This window comes from Plectropomus leopardus, chromosome 17, assembly GCF_026936395.1.
Source record: "Plectropomus leopardus strain MGB_pleo_1.0 chromosome 17, ASM2693639v1, whole genome shotgun sequence".
In the NCBI taxonomy this organism is placed as follows: domain Eukaryota; kingdom Metazoa; phylum Chordata; class Actinopteri; order Perciformes; family Serranidae; genus Plectropomus; species Plectropomus leopardus.
Window position 1 is genome coordinate 6,715,556 of NC_142192.1, and position 20,301 is coordinate 6,735,856.

General features: G+C 41.3%; 1 protein-coding gene across 1 annotated transcript in view; it reads right to left on the reverse strand.

Annotated features, from left to right (window-relative positions):
- arid1ab (AT-rich interaction domain 1Ab) overlaps nt 1-20,301 on the reverse strand; it is a 65,515-nt gene that overhangs the window by 33,759 nt on the left and 11,455 nt on the right. Inside the window, exons 2-3 of the mRNA XM_042507038.2 lie at nt 6,463-6,684; nt 16-759 (exon numbers count right to left, since the gene is read on the reverse strand). Coding sequence (XP_042362972.2) covers nt 16-759; nt 6,463-6,684 — 966 coding nt within the window. The remainder of the gene's footprint in view (nt 1-15; nt 760-6,462; nt 6,685-20,301) is intronic.

A 20,301-nucleotide genomic window follows, 5' to 3' on the forward strand; every position in this document is an offset into this window, starting at 1 on the left:
TTGTGGTGTTGTTACCTGTGGAGGAGGTGGGAACCTCTGATATGGTGACTGTTGCTGCTGTTGCTGCTGCTGTTGCTGCTGCTGCTGTTGCAGGGGGGGTGTCTGGGAGTACGGTGATGGTTGACCCTGCTGGCCATGACCTGGAGGTTGCTGAGCTTGTGGAGGTGGACCTCCTGGTTGTTGTTGTTGTTGTTGCTGTTGCTGCTGCTGCTGCTGTTGTTGTTGTTGTTGTTGTTGTTGTTGTTGTTGTTGTTGTTGTTGTTGCTGCTGTTGTTGTTGTTGTTGTTGTTGCTGTTGTTGTGGGGGCCCTTGCTGCTGCGGCGTTGGCTGCTGCTGCTGGGGGGTTTGCTGCTGTGGTGGCTGCCCTGGTCCAGGGGGCTGTTGGTAGCCAGGCTGGCCCTGAGGGCCCTGCTGACTTTGAGGACCTGGTCCCTGCTGCTGCTGAGGTTGCTGCTGCTGGGGAGGGACGTAGGGTGGCTGTCCTGGCTGTGACTGTGGGGGCTGGCTGTAGGGAGGCTGACCTGTAGGGGGGCCGTGGGGACCTTGGGATTGTTGGTAGGGGGGTCCAGGCTGCCCGTGTTGGCCAGAGGGCTGTGAAGGGTGGCCCTGCTGGGAGTAGGGGGGCCCAGAACTGCCCTGGGGTTGACCAGCGTATGGAGGCTGCTGCTGGCCGGGGTGAGGTGGGGGGCCGTGCTGACCATAGTAGCCCTGACTCTGCTGACTGTAGCCACCCGGCCCCTGTTGTCCATAGGCTGACATCTGGACATGAAAAGAGAAAGATCAGTAATGATTAAAGAGTATTTCACCATTATAAAGACGGACCTCACATAAAATCATGCTGTACATGCACATGGAGGCAGAAATATTTAAAAATAAAAAATAGAGGTAAATGACCAGAGAAAACAGAGAGAAAGGCTATGGCATTTGCTTTTGTTCAATAAAGAGAAAACCTACAACTACCAGGATGCAATGCGCCGCACCAGACCAATAAACACTCCGGTTGGTGGGTGATGTGCTGCAAACTCATCTGTTCTACACAATGGCAGTTAGCTGGTAACAAACAATCACACATTACAGCTAAACAGTTCACTAAAACACTGGAGGTAAAAAAAAAAAAAAGGCAACACGGTAACAGAATCTTTGAGGCGAGGAATACGCTACAGTGAGAGAGTCTTCATCAGCGCTGCCTAGTTTTACTGTTTGATGTCAGTTTTATTGGCCTGTTTTTACTGTGAAGGAAGCAGCATGGCGCCCACCTCCTATTCACAAACTCTCATCATACAGGTAAACAGGGTACTAAAATATGTTTCTGAAAAAAAAATCATTTTAGGTGAGAAATAGGCATAAATTGATCGATCAGCAGTGCCTAGTTTTACTGTAAATTGGATTTCTCTCCAAGTTTGAGAAAGAAAAAAGAAAGAGAGAGGCAAGTCTTCACTTTCACTTTTACACTTTTTCTGTCCATGGTGCGAAAATTTTTATCCAGCAGTTTCACAGTGGGGGGATGAGGGATATCTAAGCACTGGTTAGATGGAGGGAAGTTTACCACAGTTCATCTACACATGCTACCCACATAGTTTAGATAGAAAGCTGGTTGAAAATCGGCAAAGTATCCCTTTAACAACAGCTCACCTTAAAAAGAGAAAGAACAGATATGTGAGCAAATATTACCCGGCAGAGTTGAACTGCCTGTGAACATAAACAGCTTTCTTCTGTTTTACTACAGGTTTACCATTCTGAGTCCCTCTGTGGAATATCAATCACCACCTGAATACAGTCTGTGCACTGACAGGAGCCCCTCTAAAGCAGTAAAAATACATAAAAATAACCCAATATCCAAAGTCACCTCTTTGATATTTTTACCATTCATTCTCAGCGGAGTAATCAGAGCATCTCTTCATCTTACTCACAGATTAAAAAGGAAAGACAACCGTTGTGTGCGTCTGCAAGAGAGAAGAGTGTGTTCCTCGCTATAAACTGATCAGTCAGAGCGCACAAGAAAAACCATCTAAGTGTTGGAATTCAGCCGCGGATCGCTTTAAATTACAGCTGGGGAAATAAAAATTGAGTTTTGACTTCATCTCCTTGAACTTCAATATGAGGCTTTTCATATTCTACCCGATCCTGAGCGCAGAAAGCCTTTCAATACAGCGATTTCGTTTCATTACCCTCAAGGAGCATGGAAAGGAGAAAGCGCTGACCTTGTGAGGAAACACAGTAAAAAAAAAAAAAAAAAAAAAGAAGAGGAGGGAAAAAAAGCCACGTGTTGTTTTGGGAGGGTTCTCAGCTACTCAAGAATTCAAAGGGAATAAGAGATAGTAGAGTCGCCACACATTTAAAACAACGTGAAGTGGCTGTATTGTATCGGTCTGACAAAGGGAGGGAAGCCGTTTTCTTCTCTGCAGGGCACTTATCGAGTCCACGGTCAGACACCAGGCAGGCCAGTATGAGATAATCACACCACACAATGGGCACAAGACCACAGACAGCGGACGTGGAAGAAAAGGCTTCACTCTACGGGATTCCCTGCATGCATTTGTCTGTTAAGACGGACTGCCTGGCTGAGAGGGTTCAAGAAGGGTCTTATTCCTAGTTATGAGTAAGTAGCTTCGGCAAACTGGATGTTTGCTGTTTTCAATTGGACCGCGCAGTCAGAAAGTGCTGCCCACTGTGCCCGTGCACACAGCCTCGATGTTCCCCAACTTTTGCTCTCGAGCATGAAAATAAACCAGACAGGGAAAAATTGCTCTCTTTGAATCTGTTCCTCTAAGAGTTTTTACTTGTTTTTTTTTTTAGTTCCAGGTACAAAAGATATTACATTTTGCGTTTGTTGGGCTCTCCAATAACGCTGATGTTTGGATCAACTATAATCAATAGGGGAATGAATTTTTGGGAATCCTACAATTTGATTCCATTTTGACACTTGGTGTCATGATTTGATTCAGAATCAATCATCCATTCAAACATTGATCATACACTAAGAAATAGAAAAGGGGTGCCCTCTTTTCAGGCTCTTACACCACTGAAATGAAATATGAAACATAGCTGGTGAGAACAAAATACTCCATTCTTGTCATGCAGAGCTAATTATTAAGTTATGACATTTTGGAAGGCTACGAGATAACTCTGGCATGTGTGCGCTGTACAACGTCCAGGTGCTGCACTGTGCTCTTGCCACTGAGTTACAATTTATTCACATACTAAACTCAATATTTTGCATTTGAGAATTTATCCTGAATCACGTTGGGTAAGAATCAAGATTTTCTGCGAAACGACTTTTTTTCCTCCCACCCCTATTGACCAAGTTTGTACAGAGTGCTGCAGGAATGAGTCCTAAAACCTGGAGATGAGTTAGCATTTCAGCACTCCTCCATTCCTCATTTTGAAGTCTATGTTTTTTTGTTTTTAACATGTTTTTGTTTGAAGCCAGATTTTCAGAGAATCTCCTTCTGTGATATAAAACTGAAGCTGTTATGTGACTTAAAAAAGTTGCCTGAAGAGGCAACGTTACGTCATGTGACCACAGTGTAGTTTGTTTATTGTCTAATGTTAGAGTTTTACTTCTGGTGATTGATTTTGTGTTTCAAAAATCCTAAATGAGGTGTTCATTTGTGAAGATGACCTGAAAAGACGTGGAAGTATCATTAACATTTGTTTACCACAGAGCTTATTCTCTGCAAGTATCCAAAATCCAACGGAAAAATCCCACAGGCTTCTTGACGACGGAACCAGGGCGACGTTAACTTCCGGAGCGGTCTACAAAAAACGTCATCCCTGCAGCACTCTTGTCCAGTCTAAAACAGACCTTTTGCTACCCCACTTCAATAAACAGTGTGTCATCTATGGTACTTTCCTGTGTCTCCGCTACAGACACAGTAAAGGAACAGTTGGGCAATTTGTTCCCTTAAAGTCAGATGGAAAGATTCATACCTCTCTCATATCAGTCTGCTGAATATGAAACTACAACAACTAGCTGGTTAGCTTAGCTTATCATTATCTCCTTTGTTTGATCCATTTAAAAAAATGTGTGGTTTTATGGAGGGTAATATGCAGGGCTATTTCTTGGCCAGGAGCAACACAGTTGGACAGAACAAGGTTGGTCGTTTCCCCCTCTCGCTGGTCTTTGTGCTACACTAACCTAACCATCTCCTAGCTCCTTTATCCCACCAAAACAGCTGAGGTTTTTAGTACAAGTTAACAGTAGCGAGCAGCATGGAGGCCATTGACAATGTTACATGGTTACTTCTTTACATCTATTACTTATTCAGCCTCTCTGTAAAGTTCGGTGCTAACTTACTTGAAACAATGTTTGATCACTGCTTGGACCAAGACAGAATTAGTTGTAGCATGTCATTGCAAAAGGAGCGACAACTGGTCATCTACCAGGTCGTCATGATTCAGAGCTGGAGCCAACACTGCAGATTCATTTTTCCCAAGAATGAATGTCTATTGCAAGACAAAAGCCAGTTGTTAATGGGTGTTAGTTGGTTTTGAGTCCAATGGGAAAGGGACTTCACTGAACCGACAGATATGAGAGTATTATCAATTTTCTCATCTGACTCTTTGCAAGAAAGGAAAAAGCCTATTTCCCAAAATGTTTTAAAAATGCTCTAAGCACAACTACATTCATCAGCTCCACCTTCAGCTAAAAGCATAGTGTGCCTTTAAAGATTCATTCGACCCTATGTTTTCAGCATGAGCTAATAAAACCTCAACATATCCAGATCATGACTACTCACTATGAATAAGTAACTGGCTTTAAATGCCTGTAAACTTCCCCACCGCTGAGGTCAGATGAGTTCCCTCCATTAAGTCACTTTATCTACTGTATGCCACCGTTTGCACCATTCCTTTAGTCACAGACCAAATAAACGCTCTACTGCCTCAATTAACAGGAAAGTAAAAACACTTATTAACTTGTGGTCCAGACTTCAAACCATGCTCTGCATCATGACTAAGTACCACACATGCTCAAATTGGCTCTGTTCATTCCTCAGGCTAAAGGTCTTTCATTTTTATTAACTTATTTGTTTCACCAGAGTTTTTTTAAACTAAAGACAGAGATGTGGTTTGAGTCTGGTGTTGCAATCCTCTGCCCATCATTTCCTCAGCCTAACCAACAGCACCACAGGTCACAGGCCAATATTCCTTACTGAAGTGGGGAGGACAAATACCTAAAACTGTTTTCAATATGATGCCTTCCCAACTCCACAATTGTTGAGTTGGGAGTTGAGTTCAAATTCTCATTACACAGTGCTCTGATTATAAAAGCACTGTCTTATATATCGATTCTATTTAAGATAAGAAATAAATGTGTTAATGTTATATCAACAGTAGAGTTTGGTCAGTTTCTGGTTTTACAGGTTTGGTGTGCGAGTTAAACCGGTTTGCTTCTATGCAAACCAGTTAAACCTGCATTTGTCATCATGGCTGTCATCTGGCTAATTAAAAGGCAGCCAAAATCAGCAACTTGTGCTTACGGTACTAAATCCAACTTGCATTGCATTAGTAATAAGTAATATTCCAACTATGTCTGTTTAGAAAGGAGTAACGAAACCACTCGTGTGCATGGCAACAGCAATTTCAGCAAATAAAAAAAAAGGGACGAGAGGCATACATTGTGTTTCTTTACGAGAAAGATAGTGTGTTTTTTGTGGTGACAAGATGAGACATGGCAAAGTGAAGTCTCTCAAGAAAACTCAAACTGCACCAATATGGCATCATTTTGGATTTGAAACTGATGAAAGAGGTGTCCTGACTGGCTGAAGGCGACATGATGTGCTGTTTCAAGCTGAATTTTTACCCGATGCCCTATTTTTATGTATTCCTGTCGCTCGCTTTGAAAGCGTTGCAATGGACGAAGAATGGCTGATTCATGACGTTGAACTAAGCAATTTCACAATAAAAACAGAAAATTAGCAGCTGACTGAAGTAAGATCACCAAGGAGCATTTACTTATTGGTTTACAGTAAGCTAAGTGACCATCACTAATAAAAAGCTTAGCTTCTTGCTGTTTGTTATTTTGTATGTCATTTCCAGCAAATATTACATTATAAAACCCATGTTTTCTGTTTATAAAGTTCAACATAGAAAAATAACAATAAGGTCATACACTCGACTTTAAATTACCTCGAACAGCACACAGCTGACACTTAAGTGGTTTGTTTACGTGAGGAAACAAGGCAAATTTTTAATGGTTTTCAGTTATACAAAGAGGTACGATGTTGCGCAATGTTATGTGATAGTCTAAAACCTGTTTGCTGTGGAGTAAAGTACGACACCTGGTAGCTCTTAATATCAAAGTCTTTACATTGGCCTAACCCTAATCAACAGTCCATCTTTTTCAAAAGTTTTTCAGATTTGGCTGAAAGTTCTAATAAACAGACTGGAGAAAGTTACACTGAAATCACAAAGAAGACTTTCCACCACATAGAAATGTAAGTTGTGATAACATTTACTGACCTGCTGACTGTACTGAATGCCGCCCATAGCGCCAGGTGTTCGGTTCTGCATCCCCATAGGATACCTCTGAGGGCCTGGAGGTCCATAGCCCTGCCCTGGGTAAGAGCCCCCCTGCTGGGGTCCAGGCCCTGTGGGAGGCCCTTGCTGCTGCTGGGAGTAGGGGTTCGGTCCTCCATATGGCTGGCTGCGCATCTTCCCTACCTGGTCCATTGGGCTTGGAGGCTGCAGGACACAGAGAAAATTTGGTAATGTCTCAATGAGCTAAAAAGAGTAGATGGGGTGGCAATTTTGGCTTTATAACTATATGAAAAAGGTTTGATTTTCTTGTCTGTCACTGGTTTTGGGGTTGATGGATATGGTTTGTCTATTGCTCGTGTCAGGCTGTGCAGTCACACACCCTAACAAGCTCTATAATGATGCAACCCAAAAAGTATCATTCAGAATCCAGTGATGTGACAGGAAAACATGAGAAAGCTAGAGTTATTTCGGGACCTTTTTAGTGGCTTTTCTTGAAAAAAACATTACTCAGCAATGAACGCAAATGATGACTCTACCGTTTCAATGTGTCTTGCGCGCATCATCTTATAAACCGGTCACAGTATAATCAAGCAAATATAGAACAAAAAGCAGAAGGGGGAGGGAAAAAAACAGTAGTGGATTTACTTTCCTACTAGAAAGGGAAAAAATTGGCCATGAATGAATGAATGAGCCCACTATATCCGCCAGGAGTGTTTCCCTGCCCAGGAGATCATTGTGCCAGTGGGTGGATACTGTTACAGCGGAGACGTTGGGGAGGGTTTCTATGAAAATAAGCTTAAGGAAGTGGAAGTGTCTGCGGTGACTGGAGCTGGCCCACCCCTCAGCCGGAGACGCATAAGGACGGGAGGCCGGGGTTGGTGGTGGGGGCTGACCTTGGCCAGCTTGGACGCGGGGAGATCCACATGGCCCGGGCAGGCGATGCTAAAGGCCAGACGGACTTTCTGGCTGGAGAGTCGGGGAGGGAAAGCAGAGGAAGAGAAGGGGAGGGTGTGTGTGTGTGTGTGTGTAAATGAGGCGGCCTCGCCTGTCAACAGCTGGAGCCAAGGTCATAAAGTGTCTGATGCTGTGTGTGTACATAAGAGATGAGCTTGGTGGAATCCCCTCAAACACAATACACACCCTCCAGGGTAACAAAAAATAAATATAATTAAAATATGGAATTCCACTGAACCAAAATGAACTGGTCATTCCCTGGAAATCCAACAAAAAAAAAATGGAGCCAGAGCCTGTCAGATTGTCTGCCTGGTTGGCACGATCGGATGCCATCAACTCATCACACCGCTGGCAGCCCGTGTGTTCCCATCAAACCCACCGCAGCGGCGTCTGGAAGTACGGGCCACAATGGGGGCTTTGAAGTAGCAACACCTCCTGGCCTGCTGACCTCGGGCAGCAGACACAAAGCTTTCATTGCTTCCCACGGTTATTAATCTGTGTGTGTGTTTTTTTTCCTCCCCCAAAAACCTCTTTTCCTTGGTTAAGGGAGACAACCACCAGGGCTATTTATAGCCAGCGAGACGGAGAGGGCAGTCTGCCGAAAATGTAACAGGTCCCAGCTGCACTGCTGTTTGAACCTGGGCCAGGCCTTGCTCTTCCTGGGCTTTAATAAAGCAGCAGGCTTTGGCACTCTATGAATGACAGTGCTGCAAAGAGAGAGAGGAGGTCGGGTGGGGGGTGGCTCAGCAGGAGAGTGGTGTGTGTGTGTGAGAATATGTATGTGTGTGTGTGTGTGTGTGTGTTGGGGGGGCCTGTAGGTGTTGGTGGTGGTGCTGGGTGGGGGATCAACAGGCTGTCAGGGCGGTCAACCAACATTATCCAAGATAACATATTCCACTCCAGGTTTTCCCTGTAGCCTCCCCCAGGCCACACTCTCCTGAGCTCCTCCAGGTTCAGGAGTATGTGTATGTGTTATGTTGTGTGTTATGTTGTGTGTGTGTGTGTGTGTGTGTGGAGGGAAGGAGGGAAAGAGACAGAGGGGGGTGTTACTACGTTCCCAAGGGTCATTACCGACCGCACCTTGGGGGGGGGGAGAGGTAACAGGCCCCGGTAGGCACTCTCATGTGACCTCTAATGCACTTTTAACCCCAGTCTGCAAGGAAGGATACCACCCCCACCTGACATCACACCATGACTGGAGTCCGCACAACACACACTCAGCTGAAAGATGATGACAGATGAAGCACAAGCCACCTTGTTGCCACTTTTCAATACATTTGAGACAGTTGTATTTGTCCAATTATGGCAAACAACAAAGAAAAGTCCCCACATTCCCACAAACAAAAGCAGGAGCAAATCTTTTCTCTGGATAGAAATATGCTATAGCTCTTTCCTAATGAGCTGCTTAAGCAGTTAGATAGAGCCTCCTGTGTCATCCATAAAGTGTGCCGTCGAGGCCCGAATCACCCGCTAACGTCCTCCAATCCACATGAAAAATGACTGGTATGCTAACAAAGTACAGAACAGCAACACTAAAGGTAAAATCTATTTCTCATTTGGACAAAAATCTCCCAGCGATGACCAGGCCATAAAACAATCAACCTTTTTCCTCGCCAATTTCGGTCGATATTTCGCCGACGGTGAGAATATTTCTACACTGGCCTGCAGTGCCCGCTTTTCCATTAAGGATCCTGACAGCTCAGGCGTCAGCCCAGCGGGGAGAGAGGTGGAAAGTACAGCTCGACTACAATCAGGGTTTCCAGCTCCCCGAGCCACGTGGAGAATCAGTGCTGACGCTCCCAAAACAACCCACTCTTCTCTCTCATGTCTCACTCAAACCACTCATAAGACGCAGATAGCAGTGGTGATCCGATGGGAAAAAAAGTCAATTTACACACTGCTATTCAAATTAATACAACTCTTTTGTATGGGTTACCAGCTCCTAGACGGATATTTACAGTTCATGGATAACAGCAAATACTAAATTACCAACATGTGCACAATAAATAGGTACAACTTCTGTAATAACATTCATAGCATGTCAGGATGGTTTTAAAAGTATGTGGTCTGCAACCCAGTAAAAATCTGTAGAATCCACGATGCTAAACCTAGTGCTGGGCAACTGAACATAAATGATCTTAATTTCATTTTTCTAAATAGAAATATAACCAATTTTCAAAAAAATGTTCAATATAATTATATTAGGGCGGACCCCAATGCCTCGTCATGGTAATCAATTTCAAGAATCAGTACTCGAATACTTCAAATTTAGGCCTGCCTAAATGGTGGATGAAATTGCAAGGAAGTGTAAAGTGCCCGGCACAAATGAGGCTAGTGTTCCTTGCCTTTTCATCGACCAACGCTTTCAGCATTAAATAAGCTGTCAGACTAGGACACAAATGAGAGGGATTGAGCGTGGTTAACAGCAGCTGGCAACTGTAGTGAAGCACTTGATTTGCATCCAGTGATATTGCCCGACCTGCAGCGTTCTGAGTTATTAACAAATAACAGAAACAATGCTTGAAATAGTCTTCCCTTTCTCTATCACCCTATATCACACACAAATGCGCAGCAGCCCTTAAGCTGGTTGATTACTCGATTAGCAAATGTAATTGATCACCCCACAATAAAAATTCGCCACATAACAATACCATTACCATCAAAACAAAAGGTCAGCCTAATGGGTCTGTTTCATTACATTGAAATTATATAGCATGTATAAATAAAAGTAAACATAACAAGCATACAAATTTTAATACATTTCTTGTCGATTAACATGAAATTCTGCCACAGTCACATTTCCATCAGCAATGGTGGCTGTAAGAAGACTTAACTTCATGTCATCAAATGTCTTTTGTTAATGTTTTGATTGAGAAACAGCAGAACTTACAAACTGAGTGTTTAAAAATTTGTACAGAGATACTAACCACAGTTGTGATTTTCATTTCTTCACCTTCAACTGAAACACTTACAAAAGCTCTTAAACCGTTGGTACAGAGGGGTTACTATACTGCTGAACAGAAATGTAATTGCGTATGTATTTCATTTTATTTTTTGACACTATTTTGATTGTAATTGAATCAACCTCAGATTTATGTAAAGTCTGGCTATAAGGCACATGTTTGTCATGTGGTAATAATAAAGAATACATTGGTTTATAATCTAAATCACAAAGTACTGTCTGCTTTGTTAAACTTTCACTGAGGGGCAAAGATAAGCGTATAAACATAAAGGAAATAATAATTTGACATTTATCATGATAATTATCTATATCAACTGATATGAAAATTGTTATCGTGAAAATGTTAATTTCCATATCCCTCAGCTCTTGTTAAACCTGCTCCAGAGGTCTTGTTTTTTCACTCCTTGGCCTCCTTCGATCATGTAAACACATCTGTGTGCTGCAGGCTGGGATGGAGCTGTGGCCAGTCTCGTTCTCAGGCCTTCATTGATCTGTTTACCAGCGTTTTAAATTGTTCACATCTGACACACCGTTACGCATCCTCCAAGATCCCAAAGAGCTTTGGCTGAGGCGTTTGTGAGTGTGCACGCTTTAAACAACCTCTGCTGCATCTTGTGTATAGAGGTCAGGGACTGCTATAGAAAGCTCTGTTCCTCTTTTTCTTAGTGATAGAATGAGAGGCTCTTTAGGAGTGTGACGCCAAAACTAAAGCACACTGGTGCTGTTGAGTAAAGACCTTGAGCGTCTGAGTTCATTTTCCCACGTTCTTCCACAAGTCTGAGCTTGCAGTATAATCATAACCGATAAAATTTGATTAAAAAGTAGAATTCTTTTATATGTATATATAAGGTACAAGGCTGGGAAAATATTAAAACCTCAATATTCAACATTAAATAAAGAGATTCAGTTAGTTTTCCTACTTTAGTTAAACCTTCAAAATGGTCAAACTTTGTTAGTGGAAATCAGTGGTGATTTCTGGTGTAACAGAGGAAAATGTCAGGGGCTGGCGGTGGTGAGGGCAAGATAGACACAGTGGAAAGACGATAAGGCATGCAACAGTAGAGCACAGTCAAAGTCTGGGTCCTTGTGCTTTTAAACACAAATAACAACAATCAAGGTCTGACATGGAGACCTGCCAACTGCCACAGGCTGGAAAAACTTAGCTCATTTCAGTTACTTCACTTCAGTTACAATTAAAGGTTTAAATTTAGAATTACAGTCTATTGATTAATCAATTTAATTTCACATTTGATTAAATTCTTAATGACAGATTAATCGATCATCGATTGATAGTTATCACCCTTAGTTCTGTGTGTAAAATTTAAGGGATTAAGTGGCATGTAGCAGTGAGGATTGCAGATTTTAACCTGCTGAAACTTCCCCCAGTTAAAAAAATTCTTCCGTGCTTACTTTTTTTACCAGGTTTTTACCAGGAGCCAAATTATCCACAGAGGTGTCTTCCTCTCCAAAACAATTACAACTGTTATTTAAATTGGTAAAAACACTGAATAAAGCAGTTTCACAGTACAAATTCAGTGTTTATCCACCACTATTCAGCTTGCCGCAGATACTTTTCTGATTCAGATGTTTAGGAGATTTTTACCAGGACCCCAATTATCCACAGAGGTCTCTTTTTCTCCAAACACATTGCATTATATTAAAAAACTGAATAAAGCTGTTTCACAATAAAAACAACACTGCTTAATGTGGACGGGCTGCTAATTACAGTGGCTGACGTGTAAATGCCAAAACACAAATGGCCTTATCTAGAGCCAGTGTATGATTTGTACATTCTGGGCTACTGTAGAAACATGGCGATGCAACATGATGGACTTTGTGGATAAGGACCTACTCCCTGTTTAGATATAAACGGCTCATTTTAAGCTACGGAAAACACAAAGATTCTTTTTTTCAGGTAACTATACACTAAAGAAAAAAAAATACTTGTATTTAACGTCCGCCAGCATATCCCCAAAAATCCCACACTGGACCTTTAACAGATGAAAGTCCAGTTGGTCTGACAAAAAAGACGAGCAATCGGTTTATTTTAAAAGCTTTTTCGGTAGTTACAATCATTCCAACACTATTTATTGTGTTAGTATATTAAACAAAAGAAGCTAGCAAGTACCTGAATTTTTCATCCTAATCATGTAAATCGCAACTCACTATTTAATTAGCGGACCTTTTTTCCATTGCATATGGGAAAAAAAAACATATGAGTACTTTTTGCCCTCAGTACTATTCAGCCCTAGATCAAAATCTAAATACTTCCAGAATATTACTTCTTTTTTTCATGTTTATATTATAAAATGCATGTGACTAACAACAGTCTGTAGTTATGATGTGTAGGGAGATTCCCTGACGGATGAAGATCAAAAGGCACGTGAAAAAAAACATTTGCAACAACCCACTCGTCTGTTTCTACAACGGTCTCGGCTGAAAGGCTGATGTTTGTTTCAAAAGGTCAATGGTATATTATTTTCATAGATATGAAATAGAAAAAAAAAAAACATTCAAGTTCCGAGATGTTGGAATCAAATAATGTGACATGAGCCAATATTTTTTTCTTATTTTCACCATTTGTGAAAGTAAAGCAAAATATTTGCATGAATCAAATTATGAATTTAAAAATCAATATGAGTACTCCTAAAAAATTAAAATTGTGACACAGATTTCAGATGTAAATTTCTAAAACTTTCTTTAAGACCAAGGACGGCACTTTAAACACACTAATCAGCGTTTACTAAATACCTCTCATGGGAATCACTTCAGGGATAAATAACCTTTTGTTACCAGATTTTTACTAAATATATGCTGATATGTCGTTCCCTACTCAACACAGATTATAGGTTTAGGACTAACTTTCCATGTGCAGCAACAAGTCTCGAACATGCCCACCGGATGGCATCTCAACCAACAGCACTGTCTCTTTTTTTCTGCTCAGTCATCTCATCAATGTCTGGAGGAAATTCTTCCCCTCCCTTTTTTTCTCTTCCATAAAAAATAAATAAATAACCACAATTAGCACGTGGCTAATCTGCATAGAGGAACGCCAGAGCACTCTTGGCAGAAGAGGTTGCACTGAGTATATTGTGTCATGACTGGGCTGCTGGTGGATATTGCAACTATTCAAAAACTGTGTGTGTGTGTGTGTGTGTGTGTGTGTGTGTGAGACATGGGGATAGGGATTTGTAAGGGGTTGGGGAGGGTGACTGGGGGGGTTCTGGAGCAGTGCCTGAGAGCGGAGCTGGAGTCTACGGGGCCGAGCGGAGCAGATGGACCAGGGAGGGGTGGGGGGCCAGGGAGGGGGGCAGACGATAAACAACTGCTGCTAATTTAATCCGCCACACGGCCACATGGCCTCGGCTCAGCGCACACACCATTGTTCTGCGTTAAAGCCCCACGACACGCAACACACCAGCACGAACACACGCCGGCTAAGGCCGCCCTCGTATGGTGGCGGAGACGCACACATCACATGTCAGAGAAGGGACAGGATATCCAGACACTTTACCACCGACGTCAATTTGAGAGGTGAGATTTCTGAGCTACTTCATCACATAACTGCTGTTATGCACATTCACAGCGGGAGCTGCCCAGTATGACCGGTCTTATAGCGCTCCCACGGCAGAAGTGAAGGGTTAAGTAGTTTTCTCCAAGCCAAGCGACAGTGTTTCTCAGCCACTTTCACTGATTTTCCCAGCTGTACCAAGAGTCATGCTGACAACACTTCTCAGGACTAGAAACTTTAAACTGAATGCAGAGGTAGGTACACTCAGAGATAACAGGCACCAGGGCTGGGTATCAACACAGTGTCGGGGTGCATCTAAATACTGTAAAAGCAAGACATAATAATCGTTTGTCCATCCAACAGTCCAAAAAACCCCAAAACATTCCGCTTTAGGACAACACTTTAGGACATAAAACCTATTAAATTCTCACAAAAGCATTAAAACCATCTAGACCAGTGGTTCCCAACTGATGGGTCGCATTCAAAGAGTAGGTCGTCTTGGGAACGCGTCAAGTTTGTAAAGAAAAACACACTTAATTTTTTAAGTACGGTGAATTTCTGGCCAAGAGCTTTTATTTTGAAGTGATTTTTCTGTTTATTCTGGCATTATGTTTTATTTGTTTGTGTTCTAAACCAACCTGTTGTTTACATTTTATGAAATAAATTTAAATATCATTTATAATGTGTGGACCTTGACCTAAAGAATAAGGAGAAACCTAAACACTGGGACTGGACCAGGTGGGAACCACTTATCTAGACTACTTAATAAAATGAGTTGTCAAGGAAACTATCCATGTGCAAGTATAGGGTTTTCCCACACATCAATCTATTTGTGGTGGCCTGCCACGATTAAAACATCAGCCGCCACAAATAGATCTTTCATTTTTGAAGCTTGTCCCCTCATTAGGAATGCTGTTGAAACATAACAATTCGGTTTTGCACTGCAAGTGTTGGACCGCAGAGTGTACTCAGGGAAAGATGGAGCAGTAAAATGTCAGGTGCATTGATAGAGAAACTTAACCATTCACTCTACTGGGTCTAAAAGTTTGCATTCACACGCAGCAGCAGCTCCTCTCATCCATCAGTCTGATCTGATCAGCTCTGAACGGATCGAAAGATTATGTCACAAACTTGCTGAGGAAAAAAAGAACTCAAGGAGAGTTCCACCTGTGTTTTATTCATGAATCTGCAGAAACCTCTGAATTTGGAGAGGGAACACAGATAAGCAAAGGTACGCACACATTTAAAAGAAAAGCTCCGAACCTGAGATTAAGTAAGAAGCTCTAGGAAAAAAACAACCAAAATTGCTATGTTCTCATTTAAGCAATTAGTCTGCCTTCCCACTGCATCAACCCGAGACACTGAGCTGTCCGCTGCGTGACTCTGGATGAAAGCAGGGAGGACCTGGCTTGCGCCTGCTTGCTGCTATCATCCACACCGAGCAGAGGCAGCAGCACCCTACTCGCCCAGATGTTCACCCAGCTGTTCCAAAGAATCTAAAAGATGTTCAGGGAGGAGAGGGAGATGGGAACTTGCATGACAAAATCGACTTTCACATCTCTGAGAGATGAGGGAAAACATCCAAGGCTATTTGAGGTGAGTGAGAACAACAGAAACAACAACAAAAAAAAAAAAAAACACAAGACGAAAAATAAAAAAAACCTCTGCATCTGTGAGATATAAGGGTGGGAAACACTGCTGTTCAGATGGCCCCTTGCATTTTTCACCCTTTCCCCAAAACCAAGCAGAGGTAGGTGACACATAGAGAGATCTGCACGGTTAAGTTAAGTAAATGGCAACACAGTTTAACAAAAGAAAATCATAACTCAACGTCTACTTCATAGCTTTTTTCAGAACTTTGAAATGCATCTTTATCAACTATTGCCATGAGAACTTAGCAATTCCATCTCTTAAAGAAGACTGTGAAATAGGGCTGCACAATTAATTGAAATATTATCAAATCGCATCAGCTGCAGTATTTTGATAAGGTAAAATGTGTCACAACATACCATCATAAATGAAGCCATGTGGTGCTACAGAGACGACGTGCCCTGAAGATTATATTCCAAAAATGAAGAAAAAGATTTAAGTACAAACTGTAGAAAAACTTTACATCATCAACATTTCTATTTTTTTTTTCCAGAGATGAAAATGAAATTAAATGCAAAAATTGTGATTTATATCTTATATCAATATCTGTCAAAAATAATTGTATTATCATTTCTTGTAAATACTGTGCAGCCTTACTGTAAAATATGGTTTAAAGTTCCACAAAAAGCTAATAAGTGGATCTTGAGCTAAGTTTTTTGTCAAAAATGAACTTTCAGTTGGACTCATACCAGGAGCCAAAAGTCAGAATATCTCCCCCGCTTTGATTTAACCCATTCTCTCTTTATGGAAGTCGGATGCTATGTTGCTGTGCTACCCCTCAGTGACTCAGTGATGATTTATGAATTCAACGGTGAAGTTATTCATTTTGCAAAGTGCAAAAGAAAATCAAATTATCTACAGGATGCAAAAAAACTTGATAGCATGCTTTACTACTCATGAATTCAGCACGGTAAAAGACAAAAAAAACAGCCTTGAACACACCTGCTATATTCATTTCTAATGGTCAAAGGGGCCTTTGCAAGATGAAAAAAAAAAAAAGCCATATGCATTTTAGCTAAATGTCACTAAACATCAGAGCGACATTTTTTTCTTGAGGAGAAGCTTAGCTGATTAATTCCAGTTTGACAGCGGTGATTAGTACATGGGAGTGAATGCTTGGTGTTGAATAAAAACATAGCTGCAAGGTGTTAACTGGTTCCCAGCACTGTACTGACAGGCCCAGTGTGCTCTGTGAAAAAAAAAAATCCCCCGTTGGGGAGATCAGAGTAGCTTGCTGAGACTGTCCAGTTATTGCCTGATAAAAAAAAAGAGAGAGGACTGCCTGCTGCTGCCTGGCCTGTCACTGTGATGTTCAGGTTGGAGGTACAAGAGAGTGAACATCCGCCCTGACTGCCGCCTGTCAACCTGTCAGGCCAAACTTATATTTCCAGGTGACAGTGCTGATTCCCAGGAGTGAGACGGGGCCTTTGTGTACTGGGAGCTCAGAGGGGTTGAGTGCAGCGGGGCAGGTGGTAATAGTGCACGTAGTGGAGAGAAACGGTCGAAGGCGACCCAGATGTTCATTGCTAAACAGCGAAATGATACTAAACTCTGAATGATGTATGCTGCACCTGCAGACACAGCAGAAACTGGAAAGTCTTGTCTTTTGCACATGGTTAAGGAGGTGATAAATGCTCAAAATCTAGCAAAAAATAAATTTCTGAGGCTGGGAAACCATTTGATGAAGAACTAGGGTAAGTACCAAACACTTTTTGGGCAATGAGCAAAATGTTTCCATAGTGCAGAGTAATATAAACTGTCAACAACTGAAAGCTGGCATCAAATATTTGTGAGAATCATATTTACTTATTCTTGGATGATACAGTTCCAGATTTGTATCAAAATTACAGAAGTTCAGGATAATTTGGAAGTATTGTTATCACAATACTGAAATTTCTAGCACTTTCTAACACCCTAAAAATGAATATTGATACCATGAGCAAAATTTTTTTTTTTAAAAAAAAAGGCATACAAGTTAAATTTTCATTTTAAGATAAATACAACAAGACTAACGTGACAACAACAAAACTTCTTCTCCTGGTTAGTAGCAGAGAACAGCAGAATGACGGTAGGAAACAATAAAAGAGAGCTGTAAGTGCAGCTGGCACCAATGTATCCATACTTTAGAAAATCTGAACTGAAACGCTTTCAATCGATATCTATTAATAAATTAATATTTTTGACGACAGCACTTATAGGGAAAAGTTCTTGATCAGTTGTATCGAAACATTATTTTAAGTTTAAAGGGGAGCACCACATTAATTAAGAATTCCAAGACGTTAATCCTAACTGAGGAAAGTCCAATCAATATTTGTGAACATGAGCTACTCTCTCTCAACGCTAGAAATCTGAGAAGTGAGTCGCAAACTTGTGATGTCATCGAGTATAAAGTCTGGGAGCCTTTTTTAAAAAAAAACAAAAACAAATGAGCTTTATTATATTGTAGTGTTCTCAGTACTGAAACAGAAAATGTACCCATATACCATAGGTGCTCTCAGTTTCATCCGCAACATCTTTTACTATTCTCTGTCTATGCAGCAGCTCTTTTACTAAATGACATCACAAATTTGAGTTTTAGATATCTAGTTTCCAGATTAGGGAGAGTTGGGTATGTGTACCTACATTTTTGGACAGTCTTAAACCACAGGAATAACGTGCAAATTTAGAAAATTAAAGTAGCTCCTCTTTAAGTACTTTGATAGTGTTATTAGAAATATTACAATATTTTGTAGAAAAGCAATAATACATTGAAAAGGTATTGTTTTTGTATTGGCATCAAAACTTTGTATTTCAACTGATACTCCAGCTTATGATTGACCAGTCTCTGTTCAAATTCCTCTTCACATACAAATCACTTCTTCAAATATCAAGCATTTTGAAATGGAATGAAATATATCCAGTTACAGCTTAATGCTTACCAGCTCTTTGTTAAAATGCATTACCTTTGCAAAGAGTGTTTACAGTTATGGTCTACTAACATCCCATAATAAACAGCAGTGTGGCTTATTTAAGGCCACAATGTGAGTACAGTGCAAGAATGGCCATGGTGCTCAGGTTACACAAGCACTTCAACCGGGAGCGCTCTGGGGGAAAGAGCAAAAAGCTGCTCTCCGCTCCTGCTCGGAGATAAGCCAGTCGGTGTGTTAGTGGGCCGAGACTCCTCCGTCAGCATTGGAGGCAAGACAGTGATCGGTTACATCACGTTGCCGAGGCTAGGCTCACGCCGCCGAGAAGGATGCTTATTCAGGCTGACCATTGGCACCCTGGACGACCCATTACGATAAGTGTGTCACTCACTACTATGCCAAAAATACCCTGGCTACTGAATGAGGCGAAGCCACTTAAGGACCTGGCTGGGTCACTGCCTGCCTCATGGTTAGAGTCACAACTCTGACACTGACGTCAGACACACTGCACACACTCACGCCCGGCCGCAGCAAAACACGCCTGGTCATAATGTGAATCACAGACTGGTAATTTTAACTGAATATTGCGTCTGCTGTCCACTTTGAATTTCCACTAAAGCGTGGAGGAAAACGGCTCCTGGAGGACTGTTTTTAGCATGTTCCGGGTCTTGCTTAAAAACAAACGAGCCACAGAATGAACTGGACTGGAGAGACCGTTTGAATGTTTAATTTGCGCTCCCTCGGGCGCTGCCATGCAAATCTTCAGGTCGGAGGACCATGCCAGCAACAGTTTTTTTCTGCAGCCGTGCTACCACACTTTCATCACAACAAAGTTAGCATCAGCGAGGCAGCAGATACAGTTCAAATGTGTCTTTGGTGCGTAAATCACAGTCACCTGCATCACGAGCCACAAACAATGACACTAAACAGCCTTTTTGCTGTCGCTTTTGTCTGTGCAACTTTATCCCTGCTGACCACTGGCTGCTCTTTTTTTTTTTTTTAACCATGCGCCTACCAAATCAAAAACAAAACAATGGCTCCGTATCAAACAGGCTGCTAACTGGATGCCTGGCACACTGCTATACAAAAAGAGGTGGCATTTGTAAAGTTGTGTAAACACTGGCCTAATTCTATGAAAATGTACATTGACAATTTAGGCCAGTTAAAATAAGAACAGTGGCACCATGTATACTTTTTAAAGTGCTGAAAAGTTCATTTTGGACTGTATTTTTCCAAAAAATGAGTCAGAATGCTGTCTCTTCTTACAGTTTTATGTTGTACAACAACATGCGAACACATTGTTAGGGCTCCAACAAACGGCAATAGACCAAAACCTAAAAGTGATTTTATTTGGAGCTGCAATTAATATTTTTTTTCTGATGATCATGTCGTCTATATTCTTGATTGACTACTTAATCGTTTGGTCAATAACCTGTTAGAAACAGTGAAAGATGTCAATCACAGGGAGCCCAAATTGAAAATGTATTAACAATGATTTCTTTTTTTTTAAAAAATATTTTCACTTACAAAATAATAATTATCAAAATGGTTACAGATTAATTTTCTCTTGACTGAACAAACTAAGGCTGCAGCTGATTATTTTCACTACACAACAGAACTGTAAAAAAAAGCTGCCAAATACTTCTTTCATCAATAAATTAATCAATTAATGGACTATTGTTTTCAGCTCTCGTATCAAAACAGTCAGTGCAACAAATTTTAACATTTCAGAAGCTGGAATGAGTTAAATTTTTGAATTTTCGGAATAAAAAACAACTTAACAATAAATACTGTTATGAATTAATTTACTTTTATCAACAAATCCATTAATTTACTAA